This window comes from Scaptodrosophila lebanonensis, unplaced genomic scaffold (genome assembly GCF_003285725.1).
Source record: "Scaptodrosophila lebanonensis strain 11010-0011.00,11010-0021.00 unplaced genomic scaffold, SlebRS2 tig00000024-arrow-pilon, whole genome shotgun sequence".
Taxonomy (NCBI): Eukaryota; Metazoa; Arthropoda; class Insecta; order Diptera; family Drosophilidae; genus Scaptodrosophila; species Scaptodrosophila lebanonensis.
In genome coordinates, this window is record NW_022060538.1 from 19713780 (window position 1) to 19738305 (window position 24526).

Below are 24526 nucleotides of genomic sequence, written 5' to 3' on the forward strand. Positions count from 1 at the left end.
CGCTGCTGCTCGCGCAGTTGCTATTGCCTGCTGTTGACCCGTTCTAACAACGTGCTATCTCCTTTGCACGCCTAGTTGAGCATGGCCCAACCAATCAGCGACGTTGTGCTGTGTAAACACGCGTTGAATTTATCTACTCTTGTGGAACTTGGAAACAACTGTATATGTGTGTGAGTGTGGATCGCATTCGCAATGGTGGATTGCTCTTCGACCCTATTTGAGAGCAAGGGGTTTGTTTGTGCAGCTCTTTTGTTAAACATATGTATGCCTTTTGTATATACTATAGGTATGCGTGTGTGTATAAAGATATTGCGGCGCACATCCATTTAAATCAAAGTGGTTCTAATTAGTTGCAAAGTTGACTTGCGGTTTTCTAATCCAACGCGATTTTCTCTTTAAAATAAATTAAATCTCGTATGACACGCATTATATAACTAAACTGTTATTTTAAATTTCAAGTAAATCTAATTTTAATGTAAAAATATATTTATGAGTAGAGTTTTTAAATACAACTGCTTTCTGTAAGAAAATATAACAAACTTAACATATTTAACAAATAATTATTTTTGTAGTATTATGATAAATACTTATTTTATAATTATGCTTCTGCATTTATTGTTCCGCACATTTTTGTATATTTCAGTATTATGATATTCAAAAGCTACAATAATTCACAACCTTGCGGCACAACATTAAATTTAAAGCATTGTTTTCAAAATTTTTAAAATTGATTGATGAGTCCCAAAAGCTTTACAAATATTCCTTTCATAGGCAAAAAATATTCGAATAGAGGCAACGAAAAGATTGAGCGTAAGAAATAAAATTAAAGCAAGTTTCTGGCCTTAGAAGGGGAACGGAAAAAGGAAATTCCCGGTTCCGGTTTTTTCAAAAGGCCTGATAACGTTGATTGCAAACGTAAATTAATAATTTATATAAACAAAATATAAAAAAATAAACAAGAATGGAATGCTAAAGTCGAGCAGGCTCAACTCTTAAATACCCTGTACCACCCCACAAAAAAAATTTACTAAACAAATTTAATTAATTAAATTAATTAAGACAGGGTATACAAAAAAAAACATGCATACACTTACATACACATATAAGCACATATGTACATATACATGCAGCGAGTCTAAAATTAAAGTGCGACAGCATTAGAAAGCTCATCTACACATCAAAGCTCGTCATACAAAGTGAGAGCAAGAGCGCATAGATTGATTAGAGAGAGAGAGAGAGAGAGACGGAGAGTGCGTGGGAGGGATCGAGCTCATAAGACAACGATAACATAATTGCAAGGAAACCCGAAACCAAATATGCACTTACATTTACTTTACATATAAATTATCTTAATATATTTCACTTTAAATGAGAAAACTGCGAATTTGGAAGAGCTATGATTATGTAGACAGGCTACAATTTTTTGCACTGCTTTTAATTCGCAGCTGACCTCTGAGGCCTTTCCGATGACTCTATATCTGTTGAACATACCAAAAGCGAAATGACTTGGAAAGCTGCCGCTTCGAGCGCAACTGGGGCCATATTTCAATTATCAAATACGCCTCCTCCCTTTAGCTTTAGCATTGAACATCGCCAGCACGATGTTCAAAAATGGCAGCAGAACCAACAAGCGCCTTGTCTTGGTATTCCACAAAACTTGACCGAGCGATAACCTTTCGCACAAAGTGCCAATAGCAACAGAAATGGCCGTATCGATGATAATGACGATGATGCCGGTGATGATGTTGTTGGTGGTGGTGGTGGTGAATGGAAATCTGCGCCAATGCGAACCAAACTCATTGTCTGACTAATTAAATGATTTATCCCGAAACGTGAGACTGCAACCAAACTGCGGCCAAACCCAGCCAACACTTTTGCCACTAACAACAACAACAAGAACAGCAACAAGAAATCCAGCTGGCATACATACAAAAACCAATTACAATTACCGCACCCAAAGGTGCCACAAAAACACACACACACACACTTACACACACGACTGCAACTGCAACACAATTGAGGCAGCAGCGCCAGCGATGGCGAGATCTGCAGCGGCCACAGCGGCAACAGCGGCAGCAGCAGCAGCAGCCAGAGCGAACTTTATCTAGATGCATACAAATCCAACAAAGCGCACGTCAATTTATTTGCCTGCTTGCCTGCCTTCACAAGGCTCTGTAAAGCCTGCTCGCCATTCATGGCAATGATGATGATGTGCCTCTTTCTGAGCCAATGCCTGCCCCCGCTTAGCGAAGGGGTCCGCATGCGGATGGGGGCGGATGGGAGGGGGGCTGGCCACAGTCTCCATATATTTACCTACGAGGGCGCTGCAACATGTTTTATGTCTGTGCACCTTTAACGAGGTGTTTATTTTCACAACTCTACCAAGGCGCAAGAGTAAGCTCAGCATCATCTCTGCAACAGTGTGTGTGTGTATGTGTGAGTGTGTATCTGTGAGTGTGTGTGATGACGATTATTGCAGTTGCAGTTTGTTGAAGGTGCAGAAAAACAGTGCCCGCCCATTTTCATGTTCAATGTTGGGCCAACACAGCCACACAACAACAACATGCAGTTCGTGCCGCACGTTGCAAGGCAGAAGGACGCGGCGGTGACGTCGGCAGCAGCCAAATTGACGACGGGGCGTCTATGCGAAAAACGATGACGCCGCCGTGCTCTTTCGCCGTTGCCCGCTGTCCACGTACAGTGGTCAAAAGAAGCTAAGCTTTGCCAAAAATATAGCCGCAGAATAACTTTGTAATTTGAAAATCATTTAAAGCTAAAACAAGTATATACTTGTATGTAAGTACATATACTTATTAGCCTGTTTCTATTTCCGTTTCAATTTCATTTTCCAATTTCTACAATTTCTCGAATTTAGAATTTATGTTGAAAATTGTGCATAGCATAAAAAAGTTTAATGAATTCCCCTAATTCGTCACAATTGAGTTTCTTGGCCAATCAATTTCGACCAATTTGATCCAGCTCGGAACCGGCCTGAAAATTAATTAATTAATTCTCAGCTATATCTTTGTTTGAATTCCATTTTCAATAAGAATCAATTTACTTGTATGTTGAAAAAAAAGTTACGCATAAATTGGAATTAATTTTAATGAATTAACTTATTCATAACAATTTGAGCTTCTTGTCGAAATATTTTTGACCAAATACCAGGTCGGGAATGGGAAGAGGCCTGATAAAGCTTGATTTCGTAATATATATGCACCAACTCTCGAAATGTAAAGAGACGCTAATCGGCAGTTCGCATTTTAATGTCGATTAGTTTTTGGTACCTTTTCGATCACATTAAGTGAATACTGGAAAAGGCAGTTTTAGTAAAAGAAGCCACTTTTAAAGTAAATTGAGAAAACGAATCTAAGAATTGAAGAAACTGTGCTGTTTTAGACATGAGTTTCCAAATGCAGAACACTATTGTAATTGTATAATTTGTTAATATCTTCAGATCCGCCTTCATGACGGAGTGAAAGAAAATATTTTGGAATATTGTTGATATTGTTGTTTTTTTTTTTACCAAACTGGAGGGTACTTTCATTAAAGTTAGGTGTATATGTCATAAGCCTCATTTCGATCAACCAATTGAAAATCTACCTCCAAAATAGCTTTATTTGTACTGTTATGAATAGCACCCATTGCCCGTGGATAACCAGTGTATAACATATGTTTGTAGTCCCCATCCTATGTCCAAAGTGCTCTTACAGATAAGAATGCCTTTTTCATCTCCGATTTTCTCGTCCAGGAGAGTTTGGAAGCAAGACAGTATTAGAAAATCAAGCTGGGATCGGTTGTCTTAGGGTGGTGAGGAGAGCAGACTCCCTCTGCTGCCATTACCCTTGAAACCAGCTCGTCCACTGCTATTGGGCTTAAGGAGGAGGAGCTGCCCCTTGTGTGGAAGTGGAAGTTTTTAACACACTTCCTAACCACTGTGAGTATTCCTCGCGAGCGCTAAAGCTAGCTCCGAAGTCGATGCCGACGCATTGCCGACTTAGGCACTAAAGCCACAAACGCTTTAATGATGCTGTTTTGTTTAGCGCAAATTGTTTGTTTCGCTGTCATAAACTGGTGCGAAAAATGGCCAAGTCGTCCGCTCTAGCGAGTGCCTGTCTGTGCTGGAAAGAGAGCGGAGCTGAGGCGCTGAGCGCCAAATGCGGACCGGCCTGACGAGTGCCACACACACTCACACACAGCAATGTGTAGGGCTCCCTCCACATTGGGAGCAGGTTTCATGTATATACATGTACACACACATAGAGAGAGGGGGCGCATTTATCTGAGCTGCTTTGGCGCATGCGTCGCCCGCATTGGTGCAAACGGGATGGCGAATATCGTGCAGAATTTTATATTTTCGTCTGTGCTTTTTTCCGTTGGAATGCCACCAAAACAAAACGAGAACAACAACAGCAACGAGCAACAAAAAGAGTTTCGTTGCGTTTGCAGCGACTGATTGCCGCGCTTATTATTATTGTGTGGCCAACACTCGCGCGACACGGCACAATTCCCCGATAGCGATATAGCCAAGCCGCCGCAGTCAACGACGCGTTTTTACGGATTGCGTTTACCGACGCGTTTGCGAATATTCGAATGCGACGCCCACACACGGCATTGAGCGAGGGGAGAGGGGAAGAAAAGTGAAGCTGCCGAGAGCTGGCAATTAGACGCCTTTAGCCGGCATAATGGCGTTGACAGTGCTCATCATTGGCAGCAGCAGAAACAGCAGCAACAGCAACAGCAGCAGCAGCGACAGAGAAGTCGCCATCGATGTGACCGCAATCAACGACATCGGCATCGTCAATTGCCAATTGAAGCGCGACCGTTACGCTTCGCCAACGCCGACGCGCTCCAGTTTATCAATGTCAATTGAGGACGTTGCCGTTGCCGTTGCCGTCGCGCGTTTTCAATCGCGTTGCTAAAAACTCTTCTTCACCAAACAAAAGCAAAAGCAACAGCAGCAACAATATATGTGCTTGTGCGTGTGTGAGTGTGTGTTGTGCGGTTTATAAATTAATCGACTAAAACGATTTTCGCTATTGTTGTTGTTGTCGTCGTCGTTGCTCTACAATTGTCGCTCTTCAAATGGTCACGTGCGGCCGTCAAACGTTCAATATGCTGCCCATGGCGCCGATGAATCCCTTTGTTGTTGGCCTGACACCCACTTCGATGGCAGCGGCAGCTGCAGCAGCGGCCGCCGCTGCCGCTGTGGCGGCCAGTACGGCAACCACAACAACAGCAGCAACCACAACGAGCACGGTGGCAAGCAACAATAAACCAAAGCTGGCCTTTAGCATAGATTCCATAGTGGGTAGTGGCAGTGGCGGCAGCAGCAGCAGCTCCAGCAACTCCCAGGAATCGCGTCCTTTGCGGGTCAGCGTGATATCCTCGCCATTGAGCGCCTCGCAGCGCAGCGAGAGTCGCAGCCCGACCGCTGTAGAGGATTCTCCACATCATCATCATGGGCATAGTCAGTCGCTTGGTTATGCTTCTGCCACACCACGTGGTTTTATTTATTGCCGACGTCGCACCTCTCTGGATCGCAGTCGAAGTCGCAGTCCACAGCCGCCCGCAGCCCGACGCAGCTGCTCCCGCTCGCCCTTGGCTTCCAATCAACAGGCGCGCAATAGTCGTTCGCCATCTCCCGCTTCCGTGGGCGGGGCACCTCCCCTGGTGGTGCCCGGACTGCCGGCAGGACTTATACGACCGCTTCCCTTGCAGGCGCCGCCAAATTTAGCTTTACTTGCCGTACGCTCCACGGCCTCCTTGGTCAATGGTGGCATTGCCAATTCGCCAACCACAACCACACAGGCTCCAACAGCTCCCCCGGCACCACCGCCCCCATTTCTCGCTGCCCAATTTCAAATGGCCGCTGCACTGGCCCATCACCACCAGCAGCAACAACAACAACATCAACACCATCATCCGCCCGTGCCAACGGCTCCACCACATGCTGGGCCACCGCATATGCCGCCTGTGCATCCACTGGGTCTGTTTCCGCCAGGCCCACACCCGCCGCCTCCCCATGGCCACGCCTTCGTGGGCGCTCCTCATCTCATACGTGATAGTTATCCGCTGTATCCGTGGCTGCTCAGTCGCCACGGTCGCATATTTCCACGTTTTCCGGGCAGTAAGTATGCAAATCTATTTATCAGTACTTTGAAAAACTTCACGATTGGATAAGAGCCTTTCAGGATAACAGATCATTAGTTATAGACACATATGCATATATCAATGCTTACTGGTTTGATAGAAGAATATTACCTGATCCTGTCATTTAATAGAACTAAAAATGTCATTCTTAAAGCTTTTACTATGCAAGTAAGGATCGAAAAATAATGTCAGTCAACACTTTACACTCGGCATGAATGGAGGCGGGCTTATAATCTTAGAATCAGCTAGTTACTTTAGAACCGAAACAAAACCAGGTTATGAAGTAAAAAAACTTAAAAGTATTAAAAATCAAATAGATATAAGAATCTCATTTTAATTTATTATCCTTTTAAGCTAATATCCTTCGTTTATCCTACACTCTCAAATATTCAAATTATTTTCTTTACTTTTGCTTAAGGTTTCTTACTCTTTTTCGCCGCTTAGTAAAATCGAGAATAAATTGAAATCATGAACCTTCGGGTGTAATAACTTGCGTTCAAGGAAATGGCTCAATTCAAGGAATAATATCCTTCTTCGAATTGATAGCTTTATGTAATAGAGCTACCGATCGGGAAGTCGTTTATAGATGAGGTCAGCTGATATTATTTATAAGGAAAATGGAAAATTTGTTTTCAAATTATTATACTGTTCTTATTCAACTGATAAGGTTTTCTTGTAAGGACATTACGCAAATATCTGTACTATACCCTACTAATCCTCCCAAACAAGTACCCTGATAGTTCCCCTCATGTTCCTGTGTGTCAAAATTCGTTTAAGAAGTGGGTGGACATTAAATTCTTCTTCTTCTAAGTCCCCAAGTACCCTGATAGTTCCCCTCATGTTCCTGTGTGTCAAAATTCGTTTAAGAAGTGGGTGGACATTAAATTCTTCTTCTTCTAAGTCCATTTTTATTGAAGTGTTTTGAAACTGTTGATTTCGCCGATGTTATCGCAAATTTTTGGGGTCCCTTTACCTGTTACATACTTAGCACAAACTAAATAAGCCCCCTATTCGTATACCCTTCGGGTACAGGGTATAAAAATGGATTTTCCCCCCCTAGCCCAATGTGTGTGTTTATTTATTTATTTTAAGACTAAAGGCGAGCACTAGTATAAAGGAGCTTTTAAAACAAATAACGTAAAAATCAAGATGAAACTCAATCAATATACTATATTATACCATAGTATATTGATTCACTATAATTGGAAGAGTTTATTTTAGTTTGCAATTTTAAAAAAATATAAACTTTCAGCTAATTCGTAAAATTAAAATAGAAAATCTAGCTTACTATACAAGTATTTATAGAGTATGTGCGAGGTACAAGATACAAATTGCTGCGAAAATAATGTATCTTACAATTTAAAAAACTGGATTTACATGCTACATTTATTTCAGTGTATGCCTAATGTACATTCGAACCCTAACCTGTAATTATTCATTTATGGCTCTTCGTTTGTGCGCTTTCGTTGCTGCTGTTGTTGTTGTTATTGTTAGTATTGCTGCTGGTCTGTATAATTAAACTTAAATAAGTAAATGGTGCACATTTATTACAAGTTAATTAGACGACTATCAGCGTCATCATCATCAGGGTAGCAACAGAAAAACAGAAATAACAACAACAAAGTAGGCTGCGGTTCTGCCTGCGCACCTGAGGGCAAAAGCAAGAGCAAGATACAAGTAAATAATAACAACAACACAGCGACCACAATAGGAATATAAAAGCAAACCATGAACCAAACCCATTTTGATAACTATTTCCAAACAAATTACATTTTAATTAAATTGTTTAAACAACATTACACACATCGTTAGGTCAAGCAGCGTACCTAAATATGTGGTTCGGTGTGTTGTGTATGTATGTGTGTGTGTGTATGTGTGCCGACTTAAAATTACCATTAATGGCGCTTGAAGCGACGCAGTCGGCCAACAACGAGTTGGGAGAACGACAGCCGGCGCCACTGGCAGAGCGAGCCCATGCGGCGTATGTGTAACACTCTCTCACTCACACACACACACACACACACAGACACACATTTACTGAGAGCCAGCCGCCGCGCGAAAAGTGCAGCGAGTGAAATGTTAATGCGTTTTTAATTGAGGTTTTGGGGCAAACAACGACGTCAGCGTCGACGGAGGCAGCGACAGACGCAGAAACAGAGGAGCTCATACGAAGCGCCGGAGCCAGCGTGCGCCTCAAAACATTGTCATTTATTATTATTTAACCTTTTTTTCGCTCTCGTTCAATTCTCTTTCTCCTTAACTTAATTACAATTTCAATTTTCATTGGACCAAGCAACGTGCACACCCATTCCCCCATATTTGAAAAAAAAAACATGCACACATGTATGTATGTATATGTGAGTGTGTAATTTTCGGCAACTGGAAAATACTCGTAATTTTCGGCACACTCACACGCCTTTCACCTGTTCGACGACTTGCACGCCCTAATTATGTTATATGCTGTTTCATTTAAAGTTCAGCCAGTCTGTTGCTGTGTGTGTATGTTGTTTTTTTTTTTCATATTATTTTGGTAGTCATGTAATTACAGCTTGATTTATGAACGTAAAATGTCAATGTTTCGCATAACAATTTCATCAAGCGTGGTTGGGGGAGCTCGTGCGCGCCATTCGGTGATGCGTCAACAGCTCAATTACAGTTGAAAGTACGTGTGAAGCTATATATGTAGGAACAGGCATACATATGTGTAGTTAAGTATAGAATATGTATTTAATGCCTTGAATCTTGCAGGGTGTTGCCTTGTAATGATGAAGTATAGAAATGATATGAATACTATATACATAATATTCATATCGTATGTATGTATAACCTTTGGATGTAAATATGTATATGTATATTTTTTGTATATATATGTATATATATTTTGGGGCAGATTAAAAAATATGGTGAGCAATTCAGAGTCACACGTATTGAATAAGGCCTATAATGGATCCAAATCAACTTTTTTTTTTAAAGTACACTTGTACAATTTGACGAATTATTAAGTAAAATTGTTTCGCTAAAAACTGTTCTTAACATAAGGCAATTTGAATAAGCCCAGAGAAAACAATAAAAATTATATGTTTCTGTTAAGTTAAGTTTCTTTAGCTTTAGAATTGTGCGCAGGATTGCAGAAAAACTGTAGCAGTAAAAAATCCAAAAAACTAAATAAAACCCAGGCGTTCATCCAAACAGACAGGCCGAAAGATTAATGGGAAGACGGAGAGACAAACAGACGAACGGGCACGTCTAGAATAATTTCCCAACAGATTTAAAATGTACATTCTTATAGTACACTTTATGGATTCGAACAGGCTTCTTTCTGCCTGTTACACAATTTGCATACCTTTTTACCTATTGGGTACAATCAATACCTCTGATCACAGTATAAAAATAGTTGTTATTTAAAAAGAAAACCCAAGAATTCCCCTCACAACTCCCCTCTGACGTTTCTATATAATTGCATTAAAAATGTGTGCCCATTCACAGTCCAACTTTGGCAGCGTTTGATTTTTATCGCCCCAGTCAATGAACGACTATACTATAAACACACATATACTGAACTGCAGGGCGACTGCCATTGCGAGCGCAATAAATTAATGAAAAAATCATGAGAGCATAAAAATTAAGCCGGTCGATAAAAAAAAAATCAACAACGACGAACAAAGAGCTGAAAAAACAACAAACACAATTGTACATAAGTGATAAATAATGAGGCGCACAAAAAGCGATCGAAGGCTGATCGAAAAGGCAGGCAGGGGGCAGCCAGCAGCCAGGCAGCCAGCACTTCAATCATGTGCAAAAAATGACAGCTGACAAGGGTGTGAGTTGTAACTGCAACAGCAGCCAACAGCAGCAGCAGCAACAACAACAACACATGAGTTTCAACAGCGACATCAAAGCGGACACATCAATTAATTGTCAATTGCGCGTATTTTCGCACGGCCGTTCTTTGAGAACGCCGCAAGAGTCATAAAAAAGCGAAATAAAAATATACTATATATACGCGCATATAAAAAAAGTTAAACCAACTTCATTGAGAGACTGATTTCAACGATGGCTGCATTTGACGATGCACCACCGATTGAGGCGATACGAGTATCGGTGCGAGCAGGCCAGAGGATGCGCAGTCTATGAAAAAATAATTAAGTGGCCATTGTGCCTGACTATCAATTATGCGAGCAGAGCAGCCAGCCTACTCGCTATAGTCGCAGATACGCGCGCGTATCTTGTAGCTACATTGTTAGCTGTCAAATGTAACAAATGTCAAGAAATCTGTAGAAAAAAGAGGGCGCGCATAGCACACAGTTGTACGGCCGCAGAAGAGTACAGTAGTAATCGCAAAAGAGCAATTCTTCACTACCTATTCCTGTTGGTCTCTCTATTTGAATGATCAACAATATCTGGAAAACTGTAAACTTGGTTGATTTGATTTGTAGATTAGGAGATGGAAGATCTATTAAAATAAATATAAATATTTAAACAGATATTATGAATTTGAACAATGATGTGACGCTTCTTCCTTTCGCCTGTCTGTCTGTATGAACACTTCGGTTCCTGACACAATGTGAGCTAACATCCTCTAAAAAGGATCGAATAGGCGCATTGACCCAACTAGCTATACAGACATCCTGCGCCCTAATTTGTAAGAGAGGTATTTTTTTGTAGTAAGGATACTCATCATAAATAAAACGATTAACCACAAATTAAAATTTGAATTTATAGCAGCCAGATATTTATCAAATTACCTATGTATGTATACATTAATTTCGACCTCAATAATGCAAAGAGCTTCCAAATAATATTGATAACAACAATATTGAAAACACTTTAAGGTACGAAAGTTAGATGCTATTAGGTATGAATAGCTTCGAAAACTTAGGAATATTCTTTGAAGACATCTAATTGCCTGTACAATTGTTGAACGTATATTATACTCAATGAATATTTATTAGTAACTTGCTTATTTTAGAAAGAAACTTTTAACTTATTGGGAACTACAAGTACATATGCATAATTTTAATTAAGAAAATTGTCTAGGAACTAATAAATAAATAAATAAAATTATCCAACTCTACTTATCTTATAAGATGCATATCTTTATAAGCATCTAATATATCAATATTAAAGAACTTCACATACTATCACATATTGGGTCCTGTTTTCATTTTTTTCATTTCTCTTAAACGATTTCTACTGTAATTGTGCGAGCAGTTCATAAAAAAGTAGAGCGCACTGCGAAACTGTTGTCAAGTTCATAGCAAAAACGAAGCACGCACGCAGTTGCTGCATCTGTCAGATACAAAAAGGCATCAATGGATAGCTGACTGACTGGCTGCCTGCCTGCCTGCCTGGATGGCTGGCTGCCTGCATGGCTGACTCCTCCGACTGCCTGGAAAACGCATTTATGAAGTGTCAAATTGACAAGTTCGTCGTGGCAGTGTCGCATTGTTTGTATCTGTTGTTGTTGCTGTTATTCTAGCCGCTTTACGCTAACAAGATACATTTGTAGCTGCAACTTCTTCTGCCAATCCAATCCGTTGTCGCTGAGAAACTCTGCACATGTTTTTACTACAAGCCTTTGTTAGTTCGCTACTCTTATCAGGCTGTCTGTTTATTTTTGTTACACGAACGTTTTCGTTTTTATTGTGCAGCCCGTGCTTCTGTTTATGTTTTCGGTTTCTGGGCTTCTGTCCTGAGCTCTGAGGCTGAGACTGAGCCTTGAGGCCGCTTATTTGTTGAACAAATATTTATTTTGTAATTGGCACACCTTGTGACTTAGTTTATTGCTTTGTTGCGTTTTGTTTGACATCTAAGCAACTTATGCTTTACTAACATTGAAATAACAAGATTTGAACATTTCTTACAGCATATACATATATAGAATAGAATAAACAGAATTAGAGCTTGGGGTTTGCGGACTCGAGGTGGGAAAGTTGTGGAACAGCATTCTTTGTGGAAGAAATATTTAAAAAATAACTTAATCACGTGGAATTAAAACATTCTAGATTTTACAAACAAACTCAAAATATTATGGAATATCTTTGATCTTTGCCTTAAATTTATTTATTATGCAGCATCTTTTATCGACATCGTGTCCAAATTTCAAGAATACGTTTATGATCAGAATTCAACATTCGAAAGACATATCAGCAGGCCTAAAAAAATGAGTACTTATATGTAGTTGTAAATTAGAATTTATGCTTAATGCTTAAATTTTTATGAAGAAGCACGTTTTGCAATTTGTATTATCCATTTTTTTTATATTTACTGGAAGCCTTAAACATCTGTTTAATACAACAGTCGTAATTTTGTTTCGCCCTTGCATTGCTGCGCGGTGCGAGTGGACGATTTGGTTTATGTTTATGCTTAAGAATTTAAATTTAAAATATTTATGTGTATTGAATTATAAGCTTAAAAGAAAAGAAGTAAAGGTAAAGGACTTTCTTTTACGTTCGCCATGGCCTCAAATGTGTCGTTTGTGTCTCAATTTTTTCCTGAGTAGTTATGCATGTGTAAGTTTCCCAGTCGGAACCTGTTTGAGTTGCATATTTTATGTTAATTGTTTGTTGCTTATGTTTTGCATTTTGTTAAATAAATCTTAATATGATTGAATATTTAACAATACTTGAATTATATAGTATTTATTGTAAAATGAAATACATTCTTTTGTAATTTTGGCATTTCTTAGAAATTCAAAAGACTGGGAATGTATAGTTGAATATGATTGATATGAAAACTCTTGGAAAGCTGCAACTATTTCTTGAGAGCTCGATCTTAACTGCTTAGCCTGCTGCGTTTGCGTGCAAATCTGTGCATCTTGTTCGCACAGTAGCGGCCATTTAGCTTAAACTCGAGCATATCAATATTCAAATTGTGGCTCAATTGAAATTTGTTAACTGGCAGTGGCCGTCGTCACGCTCCGGCCGCCAAGCTGGAGCAAGCAGGTCGTCGGGCCGCACAAATCGTGATAAACGTCAAAATACCAAGGAGCGCAAAAAATTATGGCAGACTGCAAAAAAAATTATAGCAGAGTCAAGTCGAGGAGACCCAGCCACAGACACAGACACAGCCACAGAACAATGGACCCAACGGGCTGGCTGGTGGTGCCGGCACTGTCGGTGGTGGTTGTGGTGGTGGTGATGGTGGTGGTGGTGGTGGCGGCGACGACAACAACGACGTTTAGGAGCGCTAAAGTGTTCGACTTTTTGTCGGCGCGGCTGTCGGGCCCAGCTTCTGCGCAATTGTTTTTACTCGGCGCGAGCTTATCAGCGATTTTGACATGAAGACACCGACAGAACAAGGCGCTGGCCCGGTCCTGGGTATGGGTATGGTACGGGCCTGGACACGAACCAGACAACAGGCATGCGCTTTGTCTTGCCTTGGCATGCTGGTGTCTGGAAATTTGTTTATTGTTTTGTAATGAGTTTGCCATGAATGCGGCACCTTTCAGCGGTTCTTGGATTCGCTTGCGCGGCACATTCGCGGAAATCATAACCACAAATTGACGGCGTTGTCGCGTAATTGGCACAATCCTCCATCACCACCATCACAACAATCACAATGTATCTGGCAGTGAGGGGGTTGTGGCATTTGAATAATTATCAAATTATAGCGCCAAATATGTGTCAGTCACGCTTTAGCAAATTAACCGACAGACCGACCGACCGGCCATCATGGATATGGATAGTGTGGAGCCGCCATATTTGAATAATTTCTCATTAATTTGTTTAATGACAATACGGAAAACTTTTCACATGCCGTAAACCCCCACCACACAGCTAACAACCTACGCAAAACCAGTTGGTCATGCTTGGGAAAACACTTGATTAGGGTCTAACTTACACACAACTCGTATGGCATGGCATGTCATGGCATGTGGAGAGAGACGTCATCAGTGTGATGGCAGCTTTTCTGCGTTTTTGGGTCAGCACCTTAGTTAGTCAGTAGCCTGAATAATAGAGATGGCCACTTGACATTTTCCAACAACTACCATTTTACATATGTATGTGTAAAGACTTTTGCCGGAGTATCAAATTTCACAGTCGAATACTTAATGTGGTTGCCGACAAAAATTGCAATTAAGTATAGACTAGCTGCTAAAAGGCTTTAAAAACAAAAGCATTTACTCAATTATTTGTGAAAATTAAGTTCAATACCTAGTAATTGTTGCCAGAGCAACAAAGTTTACTGCAATTGAAGAAGAGAGTGGATACAATGTGTTAAAAATTCGGGCTATCAGGACTTTAATGTTCTACTTAACAGTATTATTTTTGCACACGATTTTCCTACAATATTGTTTACTCCAGTTTTAATGTTGTTTTTAATCTAAAAAGTCTTCAACACATCCGCAATATAAGCTTGAATTACGGGTTGGAACAATCGAACAACTTCGTTGTTTCTATTCAATTATTTACGGGTACATAGATTAGTTTTTCATTTCACATTTGCCATCCCGATCTCCAAAGCTTTGTTCTTAAAACGCTCCCTGACATGAGTAGTTAGTTTTATATAGATTCAAATTTCAATTACATGTTTTATCATTTTTCAAACAAAGCTGTCCTTTTTTATAAACCCACGTCTAGTTCACTAGTTGTGTGAGCTCTTATATCAAACCGAAGACAGCAGTGGAGAAAGACAGAAGTGGCATTTAGTTAAGTTACTTTCTTCATATATTTATATACCGTCTTAATAAGAACAGTTTGTCGTTCTGGAAATGTTTGAACTCAAACATTCAATAGAAATATAAACAATTTCAGCATGTAAATTTGATTCTGATAAACCGATTTCCTTCAAAGTTGCATTCGGATTTATAAGGATATAAAGTAAAATGAAAAACTTAAAACTTGAGACTTATTGTCAATCAATATTTTTAGTTTTGGTGGAAAAACAATGTAAAACAAATTATTCCTTTTAATGGAAGTTGACTTTTGAAAAATTTATTTAAACACAAAGCTGTAGTCAGGCAAATAAAAACTAGAAAATAATCAAAATTTAGGTAAACACTTTATAATATAGACTTCTTATTGATTGAGGTAACATTGTATTCAAGACATATTTGCAAACGCCAATAAATTTGTTTTCAATTATTTGCCTCTGACCATACCTTAAGACTTAAATTAAGCAAAAAGTTTGTAAACGTCAATAAATTTGTTTTCAATTATTTGCCTCTGACCATACCTTAAGACTAATAATTAAGCAAAACGTTTTCCCATCTAATGCTGAGAAATTAGCCTAAAAGCAACTCACGTTGAAATATTATGCTTTATTATTCCACAAAATACAATAGCTATAGATGACAATCAATTTTAATTCGTACCCCTGTACTCTTTTAATTCCTACAGACTTCCTGCTGCAGCCATTCCGTAAGCCCAAACGCGTCCGGACCGCATTCTCGCCCACTCAGCTACTTAAGTTGGAGCATGCCTTCGAGGGTAATCACTATGTGGTGGGTGCAGAGCGCAAGCAACTGGCGCAGGGTCTGAGTCTAACAGAGACACAGGTAAGTGTGAAGGGCAATGACAAGACACACACAACACACAAAACACAAAACACCCTCTCCTCACCCTTCAAGGGCTAAAGACAACCCTTTGGCCACCCTTGGGCTAATGTGGCGTCTAATCGGCGCACTTCATTGACGCGCATAATGCGCATCAAATTCAATAAATGCCATCCATACCATGCCCAATACCAGGCCACCCCATCCCACCCCTAGGCGGGCCGGAGCGAAAGCACCCTTGAGGTGAACCTGAACCTTTGTAATGGCTGGCGGCCAAGAGTTGCCGAGCGTTAAGTGATTGCATGTCAGCTGGTCGTTAGTTGCGCAAGTGCCTGAGTTATTAGCACATGATGCACATGGGCGGGGGGTTGCTGACCGCCCGGGGGCAGGGGTGGGAAATGGCTGTGACTTTGCGACACCCTTGCATGGGCATATGTAGAAAGGGGGCAGGCTCAGGCCGTAAATAGAATTAAAAGACTCGTTAAATTTATTTATGGCTTGCTTTTTTGTTTCAAAGGGGTTGGCCCAACAGGCCATAACACTTACACCCCCATCCCCCAGCGCTCTCCACTCCCCCTTCTCATCCAACCCCAAGCCACTCAACATGTTTATGCGTTTCTTCTTGGCACAGGTCAAAGTTTGGTTTCAAAACCGTCGCACCAAGCACAAGCGAATGCAACAAGAGGGCGGCGACAGCGATGCGAAAAGCAACAAAGGCAGCTCCTCGGGCGGTGGCGGTGGTGGTGGTTGCGGCACTAGCGGTGATGGCGACGATGACGGCAAGCACGATGGCTCGCAGCACAGCTTCGAGGATGCCGAGGATGTGGAGGAGGAGGACGAAATCGAGGATGATGACGAAGACGAGGTCATCGATATGGACGACTATGGCAGCGAGCTGGATGTCGAGGAGCATCAGCGTCTGCGCGAGCAGTTCCAGCAACAGTTGCAGCAACATCAGCAACACTTGCTGCAGCAACAGCAACAACAACAACAACAGCAGCAGCAGAACGAAGCTACTTCCAATGGCGGCGCTTTAACGCAACAGCAGTTGCTGCAACAGCATCAGCAACACTTTCAACAGCAGCAGCAGCAACATTTTATGCAACAGCAGCAAATATATTTGCAGCAGCAGCGCGAGAGAGAGCGTGAAAGGGAGCGCGATCGCGAAAGAGATCGAGAGAGGGAGCGAGAGCGAGAGCGGGAAAGAGAGCTCCCGAAGCAGTAGGGCTAGATTTGTTTGTGCTTTCATAAAGAATGTTGTACTTCGGTTCAGATGTGTGTATATGGCTAAGTTATTGCAACTACTCTCCTGTGTTCCTTTTGTAAATTATTTAAAGTGTATAGATTAATTTTTAATTGTTTATAAATATTAATAATTTAACAATTCTGCTAAATTAAATGATTTCATGACACCGAACAGCAGTACAAAATCTAACTCAAGTCAAGGCAAAAGGTTTCCATACGGTAAGTACCTAAGAGATATTCAAACTATCTCAAAGGCACTGTATATATACATACAATTAAGTTAAAATCATTGTCTGTTTAAGCCGCTGAACCCCCTTCGCAAAAGACATTGATATGAAGAGAATAGTTTTTATAAACATTACATTATTAAAAATATCCATTAATTTCTCTATACTACTAATTTCTCAATAATTTCGGGTTGAATATTGATTCACTTGTTATGAGCTCGGATCCAAAGGGTCTTGAAGGTACTTCGGTCCAGTACCAACCTTTTATTTAGGCTGAGCAAACTGCATTATATTATATTGCTAAGTCTTTGGATATTTACGCCGAACCGTCCTGCAAGTCAGAAATTAAATGTCAAGACGAATCGATATTATTATATCCCCCTGTCTGCCTGTTGGTCCAATAATTTGTAAGCCCCAACGGCAAACTTGGTAAGTACAGGTATACTTGTCCAATCCATACGCAGAGAAATTTTATTACAAACCATATATAGGTTCAATATGTTATATAGCTGTCACGAAACCGAACCGATAAAAAAAATCACTCTAATAATAACTTTTTTGTAAGATATACATAATACCTTTATTTGATCATTTTTAATTTTATTTATTTATTTATTTTTTATTTATTCATATTAATGTCAAAAAACTGTTGGCATATCTAAACAAATTACAATAATATCTATTAAAAGCCTCCGCCCCTGTGGGGGAATATATATATAGTACTTTTATATTATTGTAGTTTAAAATCAATTTGAAACTACAATGTTTATAGCCAGAGCAACTAAAGCCTTAAGGCTGTCTAAAATAATAATGCCTTCATGATTTAATATAAGCTGGCTTTGGGTTTTGCCAAGCAACTAAGCACAAAATTGATGGCACCAAGAAAGTACTCTTTTGTTCAAACGGAATAAAAATTATTTCGATGCAATAAAAACCGTATTTGCTCGCAATAAATAGGCATCTAAGGGTTTCGCAATAACAAGCAAATCACTCAAAAGTCTGCAAAGAAGTCACAAAATAAAAACCGAATGCTAACAAGTGCCCTTTATTGAGTTGTTGTCGATGGCCTGCCAGGAGTCGGTTCCCTCAATGTTCTCAGTCCATCACCAGCACCAACCAACCAGATTGCTAAGCAGGTTGTGTGCTAAATGTTGACAGTAAAAATGCAGTCAACAATTACGGATTTCGGTCTCATGAGGCGGCCGAAAAATAAACGTCAGTCAATAACTAAACGGCTGAATTGATTGGAGGCCGACATCATGCAATTCGTACGAAATTGATATTAAAATGCAAACGATTGGCTATAAAACATATTTACTACTATAGATAAATAAGCAAGACGGCCCCGGGGTGCCATTTTGTTGGCGCAATATGCACATACGAGTCATATGGAGAGCGGTGGCAGTAGACAGCAAAAACCCAACAAACAATAACAACAACAACAAGCTAATGGGGCAGCAATTTGGCGTCATTTACGAGCAAACTGAAACGTGAAATAAACCAAAAATTAAACTGACAAAACGGCCCAAAAACCGAGGGCAGTGTAACAGACGGCCCACGGCATAAAGTCAAAATACAATATACATAAATAAATTTATTTGTGATATGGCAGAAATGTGCAGGAAGGCAGCACCAACAGCAGCAACAGCAGCAGCAACAACAAACCTGAACCCGGCCAGCAAAAGTTCAAGGTAATTGCTGTTGTCAAAGCAGCGCAACGAAAAGTGGGCGTGTAGATATGGGGAACTTTGGCAACAATTTATGGGCTCGGGGCCACTTGAGTACAACCGAAGGGTGTTGAGGTTGCACGCGAGCGCGCACCGCACACCCTACCCCACCCCAAGTCTAGGGGGGTGTTGCTGCTGCCGGTTCCTTCACGGCCAGACTGCAGGCAATCCCATTCAAAAACTGCAAACATACTCGCACAAACACGTGTGTGCACGGCAATTTTTGTGTTTTGCATAAACGATGTGAGAATTACTTAATTGCAGCTTACATCTACACACACAGAAGTATCTGTGTCTGTGTCTGTGTGCGTGTTGTGAGGGAAATTTATGAGCGTTTAGGCACAACGCCAACAATCAGACAATGAAGTTGTCTACAGCAAGTGGCATCTAGCAGGTGAGTAGCTTCGCATTGCAATCACGGACACTGCCGAGAGGAAGGGGGCCTTTGTTTATGTGCAGCTGCTATTGCAGTTTTGTATCTGGAGCAGGTATTTAATTCAGCTCTACTACGAAACTGTCAGACCCTTTTGCTTTCACTACGACCAGTACATGCAAATAACAAATAACCATTAGATACCAGTCAACAACAAACAACCCAAACAATACTCAGCAAAACTCCAAGTTAAGTCAAGCGTTCAGTCGCAGTGAAAATATCGAAATGTTGCAATCGCCTGTCGTACGTACTTATATGCTGCTATAATTTTTCATTATTGCCGCAGATTTGCTTAACAAACTAATAGGGTTTAGCTCGTAAGTTGTCGACAAACAGACACAGCACAAAAACGAACTTAAGAGCACCTCTCAACTTAACTATCAGTTTTATAATCATATACAGTCGACTCTCGTTAATTCAAACCCGCGATAATTCGAACCTCTCTATACAAAGTTATTACGATTTCCCAACAAAATCTCTTAATATTTCGAACTAAATCAATACATTTTTATGCACTTGGTAATTCGAACAAAGAAATCATTACTATATAACAAAACGACGCGTAAATTAGAACTCATCGACGTCCAACACTCGACAATTCAAAGTTGCATGGATAAAGAGGCGGAAATATTATATGTAAGTACATTTTGCGACAAGTTCAAACTTGTACCAACGGGCAGGTGCTAGCCCCGCCCGTCGCGCCGCACTTCATACCGCACTTCAAAATCCGTCCCGGTAACTGTTTTTTTATACCCTGTACCCGTAGGGTAAAAAGGGTATATTAGGTTTGTGCAAAGTATGTAACATACAGAAGGAAGCATCTCCGACCCCATAAAGTATATATATTCTGAATCAGCATGACGAGAGAAATCGATCTAGACATGTCCGTCCGTCTGTCCGTCTGTCTGTCCGTCTGTCCGTCTGGATGAACGCGAGGATCTCAGAAACTATAAAAGCTAGAATAACCAAAGTTGGCATCCAGATTCTCCTAGGTCCGAGTAAGGACGAGTTTATTTTTTTTTTTTTAATTTCCCCCCCCCCCTTCCCCCGCTACAGAATTTCGTCAATAGCGTCCACATTTCAAATGCTACCTAAACCAAACTTTGCACACATAATTTATAAATAAATATCTACTGTTGTTTAAAATTTTATTCAATTCGGTCAATTCTAAGAAAAGTTATTAGCGAAACAAATTCTCGCCAGTACAACCCCCACAAACTGCAGCAACAAGTTCGCTCTTCTTCTTCCTCTTTTTGTTGCTGCTTTGGGCGCATATAACTCAGTGACGGAAGTTTACCTGGGTACAGGGTATTACACTGTCGGGCTTGCTCGACTGTAGCGTTCTCTCTTGTTTTTATGATTCGTTTGGCTATTTGATACACACTTCACACGAATTAGTTTGTTTAGTTATCATTCAAATACTGTTCCTCTTTTGACATTGTTATAGAATAGTATTTAATAAATAATAATTGATCAACACTTAATTCTTCGAAGATTTCTTTATTTTCTCTCAAACATTTCGAACCAATTGATATTTCAAACTGTCGATAATTTGTAACATTTTAAGAGTACCTCGAGTTTTGCATTAACGAGAGTCGACTGTACTACGTTACGCTGACAGATGAAATAAAAACAAAATACAAGTAGTTATGAAATAAGGAAGCAAATTTAAAATATAATGCGCACGTAAAAAGTCCTAAGTGTCGGACTATAACACAAAATCCCACCCCACGACTTGCAAGTCATCTTAATATCGAATACCAATAACAAATTGTATTTTGTTTATTGTTTCATTGTGCTGTTTTTTGTGCCTCATAAATGCTCAAAATCGAATAAATCATTGAGTGCGTTCAGTCGAATACTTCGTTACTGATGAATAATACATTTGTGAACAGCCTCCCATACTTTTTAAGTAGACAGATAATTTGCACAAATTTGAAGAACTTCAGAAGTGCTTTAATGGAATTGTATACCAAAATGCTTAGAGGGGTTTACTATTCAAAGTCTAATTGTAAAACACAAGTGTATGCAAATTTGTATACATAATCATATGTCTATGAACATATATTGAATATATAAAATTTAATTAATTTATAAAATAAATTTTTATTTTCAATGTAGTTTTTTAATTTTTTAAACTAAAAAATAATTCTTTTTCTTTTAAATTTTTTTTTTTTTGGTACAGGGTATTTCACCGTCGGGCTGGCTTGACTGTAGCGTTCCCCTTTGTTCATTTTGGTAACATGGCTATCTTAACATTCTGTATTCGAAGCGACTTCTGCATTTCAATCTTACTTTAAATTCAATTCTAATAGAAGGAGGTGCCGCCCCACAAAGTATATACAAATACGTGTAAATTCTTGATCAGCACAAGTCGAGCCAATATATTTGTCTATCCGGATCTCAGAAAGTATAAATATATGTATATAAAAAACGAGCTTGAGTTTTTTCGATTCACCCCACTATTACAGATTTTTCATAACTCCTGTAATTCGTGGAATTTCAAAGGAGTGCTTACAAGGTATTTAACAGTTTTAGTTTTGGATCAAAACCACATAACTTAATTTACTTTCCGGTAATTTATAAAGTTATTTATTCATCATTTATCCAATGCCACTTTAATGAAAACAAGTCAAACGCTCATTTTTTGATTTTAAATAAATTAATAAAAAAAAAATGTTCTTTATCTTTATTCTGTATTTAAGATCTGTCCTAAGGAGGACAATTATTAAATTACTTGTATATGGTTGTGACGTGCTTAAGCTAGATAGCTGAGCTATGCCAGACCACATTAGCCAATGAGTGCGAAAGGGGAGGGCGAGGGGATGGGTTCTCTTGACACAAATTAATAAATGAAATTAAATAAATTTTAAGTCTGCAACTTTGCTCTTATTATTGGGGTAGCAAAGGCTGTGCTAATATTCATTTGTAAAACATTCAAAATGAGCCTTTTGGCAGGGCAATTATGTTTCGTTGCAACAAATTTTAGGTAGTGGTAGTTATTTGATTTCCACGTTGGTTTGTTTTGTAGGTAAACCCTTCGGTTGCGGCAAAATATTTCGTTTGATTTTGGCGTGTCTACAATGACGGCTACGACTTTGAAAACAAATTTGCGCAAATGAGAGGGAAATAGCTTTCAGCCAAGTCAACAATAATGCCGACGCGCCAGAGTCATGAGAGCCATGAGAGTGTGGGCCTTTCGAGCATATTAGGGGCGTCATTAGTGCAGCAGGCAGTGCAAATTTGACAGCTGCGCCAAGTGGCAGGCGCCATGAGTGAGAGTACCGAGTACCGGTGCAGGGGTGTGCTCAACGGCTGTACTGGCGGGGTGTGGGCGGCGGTTACTCAAACGCTGACACTTGCTGCAGACTGCAGTGCACGTGACGGGCCGGGGCCAAATTGTTGTTATTGTTGCCATTCTTGCTGTTGACTTTTGCTATTTAGCGGCAATTTGTATGGCAAAACGCGGCAAAGCTGCCAAATGAAACGGAATTGCAGTTTAAACTTCATTTGGCACATTTTACGAGTTGCTGCAACGTGGGCGGGCGCCGGTCGCCGATTTTTGCCTTTGTCTTCGCTCGCTTGCCAACAATTAATAAACTCAACAATAAACTAATAAGTAATTGCAAAGTGTTTTCTACTTTACTGTGACTGTATGTGTGTATGTCTGTGTGTGTGTGTGTGTTTGTACGCCCACTAAAGCAGCCACGTTTGCCTTAATGGGCCGCTGCACTCATTTCGCGGCGCAACTCGCCTATAAATCAAGCAGAGCCAAGTCTAGCGTCCGCACCTACGAGTAACGAGGAAGTTTTCTTATTGTGGCACTGGCGCCTTTCTCGACATTTTCGTTTTTCCGGCGCATTTCCACAAGGCACATAAATTTAATTGAAATGAGCGTCGTTTCGTCGCAGTCTCGCGTCTCTCGTCACCTCTGCCCAGCAGTGCCTTCTCCTGAACTTTTACTACTTACTCGGGTCTGGTCCAAGATAAATGCGCCAAAATGCCTGCAAGACGTTTCTGGTCACGGCCGTTGTCTGGCTTGGCTTAACTTGGGCTTGGGCTTTGGCAGCGGCATCGGCATTGGCATTGGCGTCGTGGTGTTAAGTGTCAATCGGCAAATTGCAATTCTCGCAGCTGGGGCGGCCACAGGTACGAAAAGTTAATTTTCTGGCGCCATAAATAACACATTGATCGACTCCAACTAAATGAAGTGCTCAGACAGGCACGGGCGTGGACTTGCACTTGGTCTTGGCAAAAAATGATTGGCCATTCCCTTATGAGGCGGAATATTCCCATGCTTGTTCATTTGTACAAATATATATGTAGACAAACACAAAAGTACGAGAGTAAACAGGACTTTTTAAAAATATAACACTGTGCGTGAATTTATTTTTGAGGAAATTAATGAAAGGGTATTAAATATCTTCCAATTAATGCCATTAATAGCATTTTTAAATAAACAGTTTGATCTTCAAGAGATGTATTTTTTCCTTGTTCAGAAAACGTTGACTGATCTCAGAAATTAATGTTCGAAAGAAGAAATTAAAACGCGTTTTAACCAACAAGCACTCCCCATATTCCCATTATTTGGCTTCAATTGCATTTATCTACAAGAGGAAGGCGATATAAGGACGTCGAAACCTTTCGACAACTATTCTAAAGGACACTCGTTCGAAATGCTTCTTGATACAAAGGGAAGAGAGTAGAGACCCCAAAAATAATCATTTAATTTAGATGGGATCCATAGCGAAGAGACCCCAACAATAATCATTATTATTCTAATTTCTAAGAATGAAACGATATATGTATAAGCTGAGGAAGAATTCGAGATCTCCCGTTCTGCAGCAGCTTGCGCTTAACAGCACTGACTCGCAGCTTCTTCTGCTTTCTAAGAATTTTCTTTTCTATTTCTATTAATTTTAATTTCTAAGAATGAAACGATATATGGATAAACTAAGGGAAAGCTCGAATTCCCCCGTTCTTCAGCAGCTTGCGCTTAACAACACTTCTGCTTTCTCAAACTGTCTCTCTCTCTCAAGCAAACCCATTAAAAATTCAATTTTCATTAAAGAGGCATTCCTTCCATCGCCGCATTGGCAACTGTTGGCAATTTTGAAGAAGGCTCTGCCCATGCCCACAACTTGGTGCGTGTTATGCAACTTTAATGCGCTTTTAATTGAAATGCACACAAAGCATCGCTTTGGCAAACTAAAGTCAGCAATTTCGCAAATTAATTGCTATTTAA

General features: G+C 40.1%; 1 protein-coding gene across 1 annotated transcript; it reads left to right on the plus strand.

Annotated features, from left to right (window-relative positions):
- The first annotated feature begins 5085 nt into the window (after positions 1–5085).
- Positions 5086–16874, plus strand: LOC115620982 (histone-lysine N-methyltransferase 2D). The gene is made up of 3 exons (XM_030514502.1): positions 5086–6130; positions 15495–15652; positions 16281–16874. Exons 1-3 carry the CDS (start codon positions 5086–5088, stop codon positions 16872–16874), a joined length of 1797 nt encoding a protein of 598 aa, XP_030370362.1.
- The last annotated feature ends 7652 nt before the right edge of the window (positions 16875–24526 follow it).

Coding starts and splice junctions, on each gene's coding strand:
- LOC115620982 (XM_030514502.1), top strand. CDS start 5,086: ATGGTCACGTGCGGCCGTCAAACGTTCAATATGCTGCCCATGGCGCCG. Junction 6,131..15,494: donor ATTTCCACGTTTTCCGGGCA/GTAAGTATGCAA, acceptor TAATTCCTACAG/ACTTCCTGCTGCAGCCATTC. Junction 15,653..16,280: donor TGAGTCTAACAGAGACACAG/GTAAGTGTGAAG, acceptor TTCTTGGCACAG/GTCAAAGTTTGGTTTCAAAA.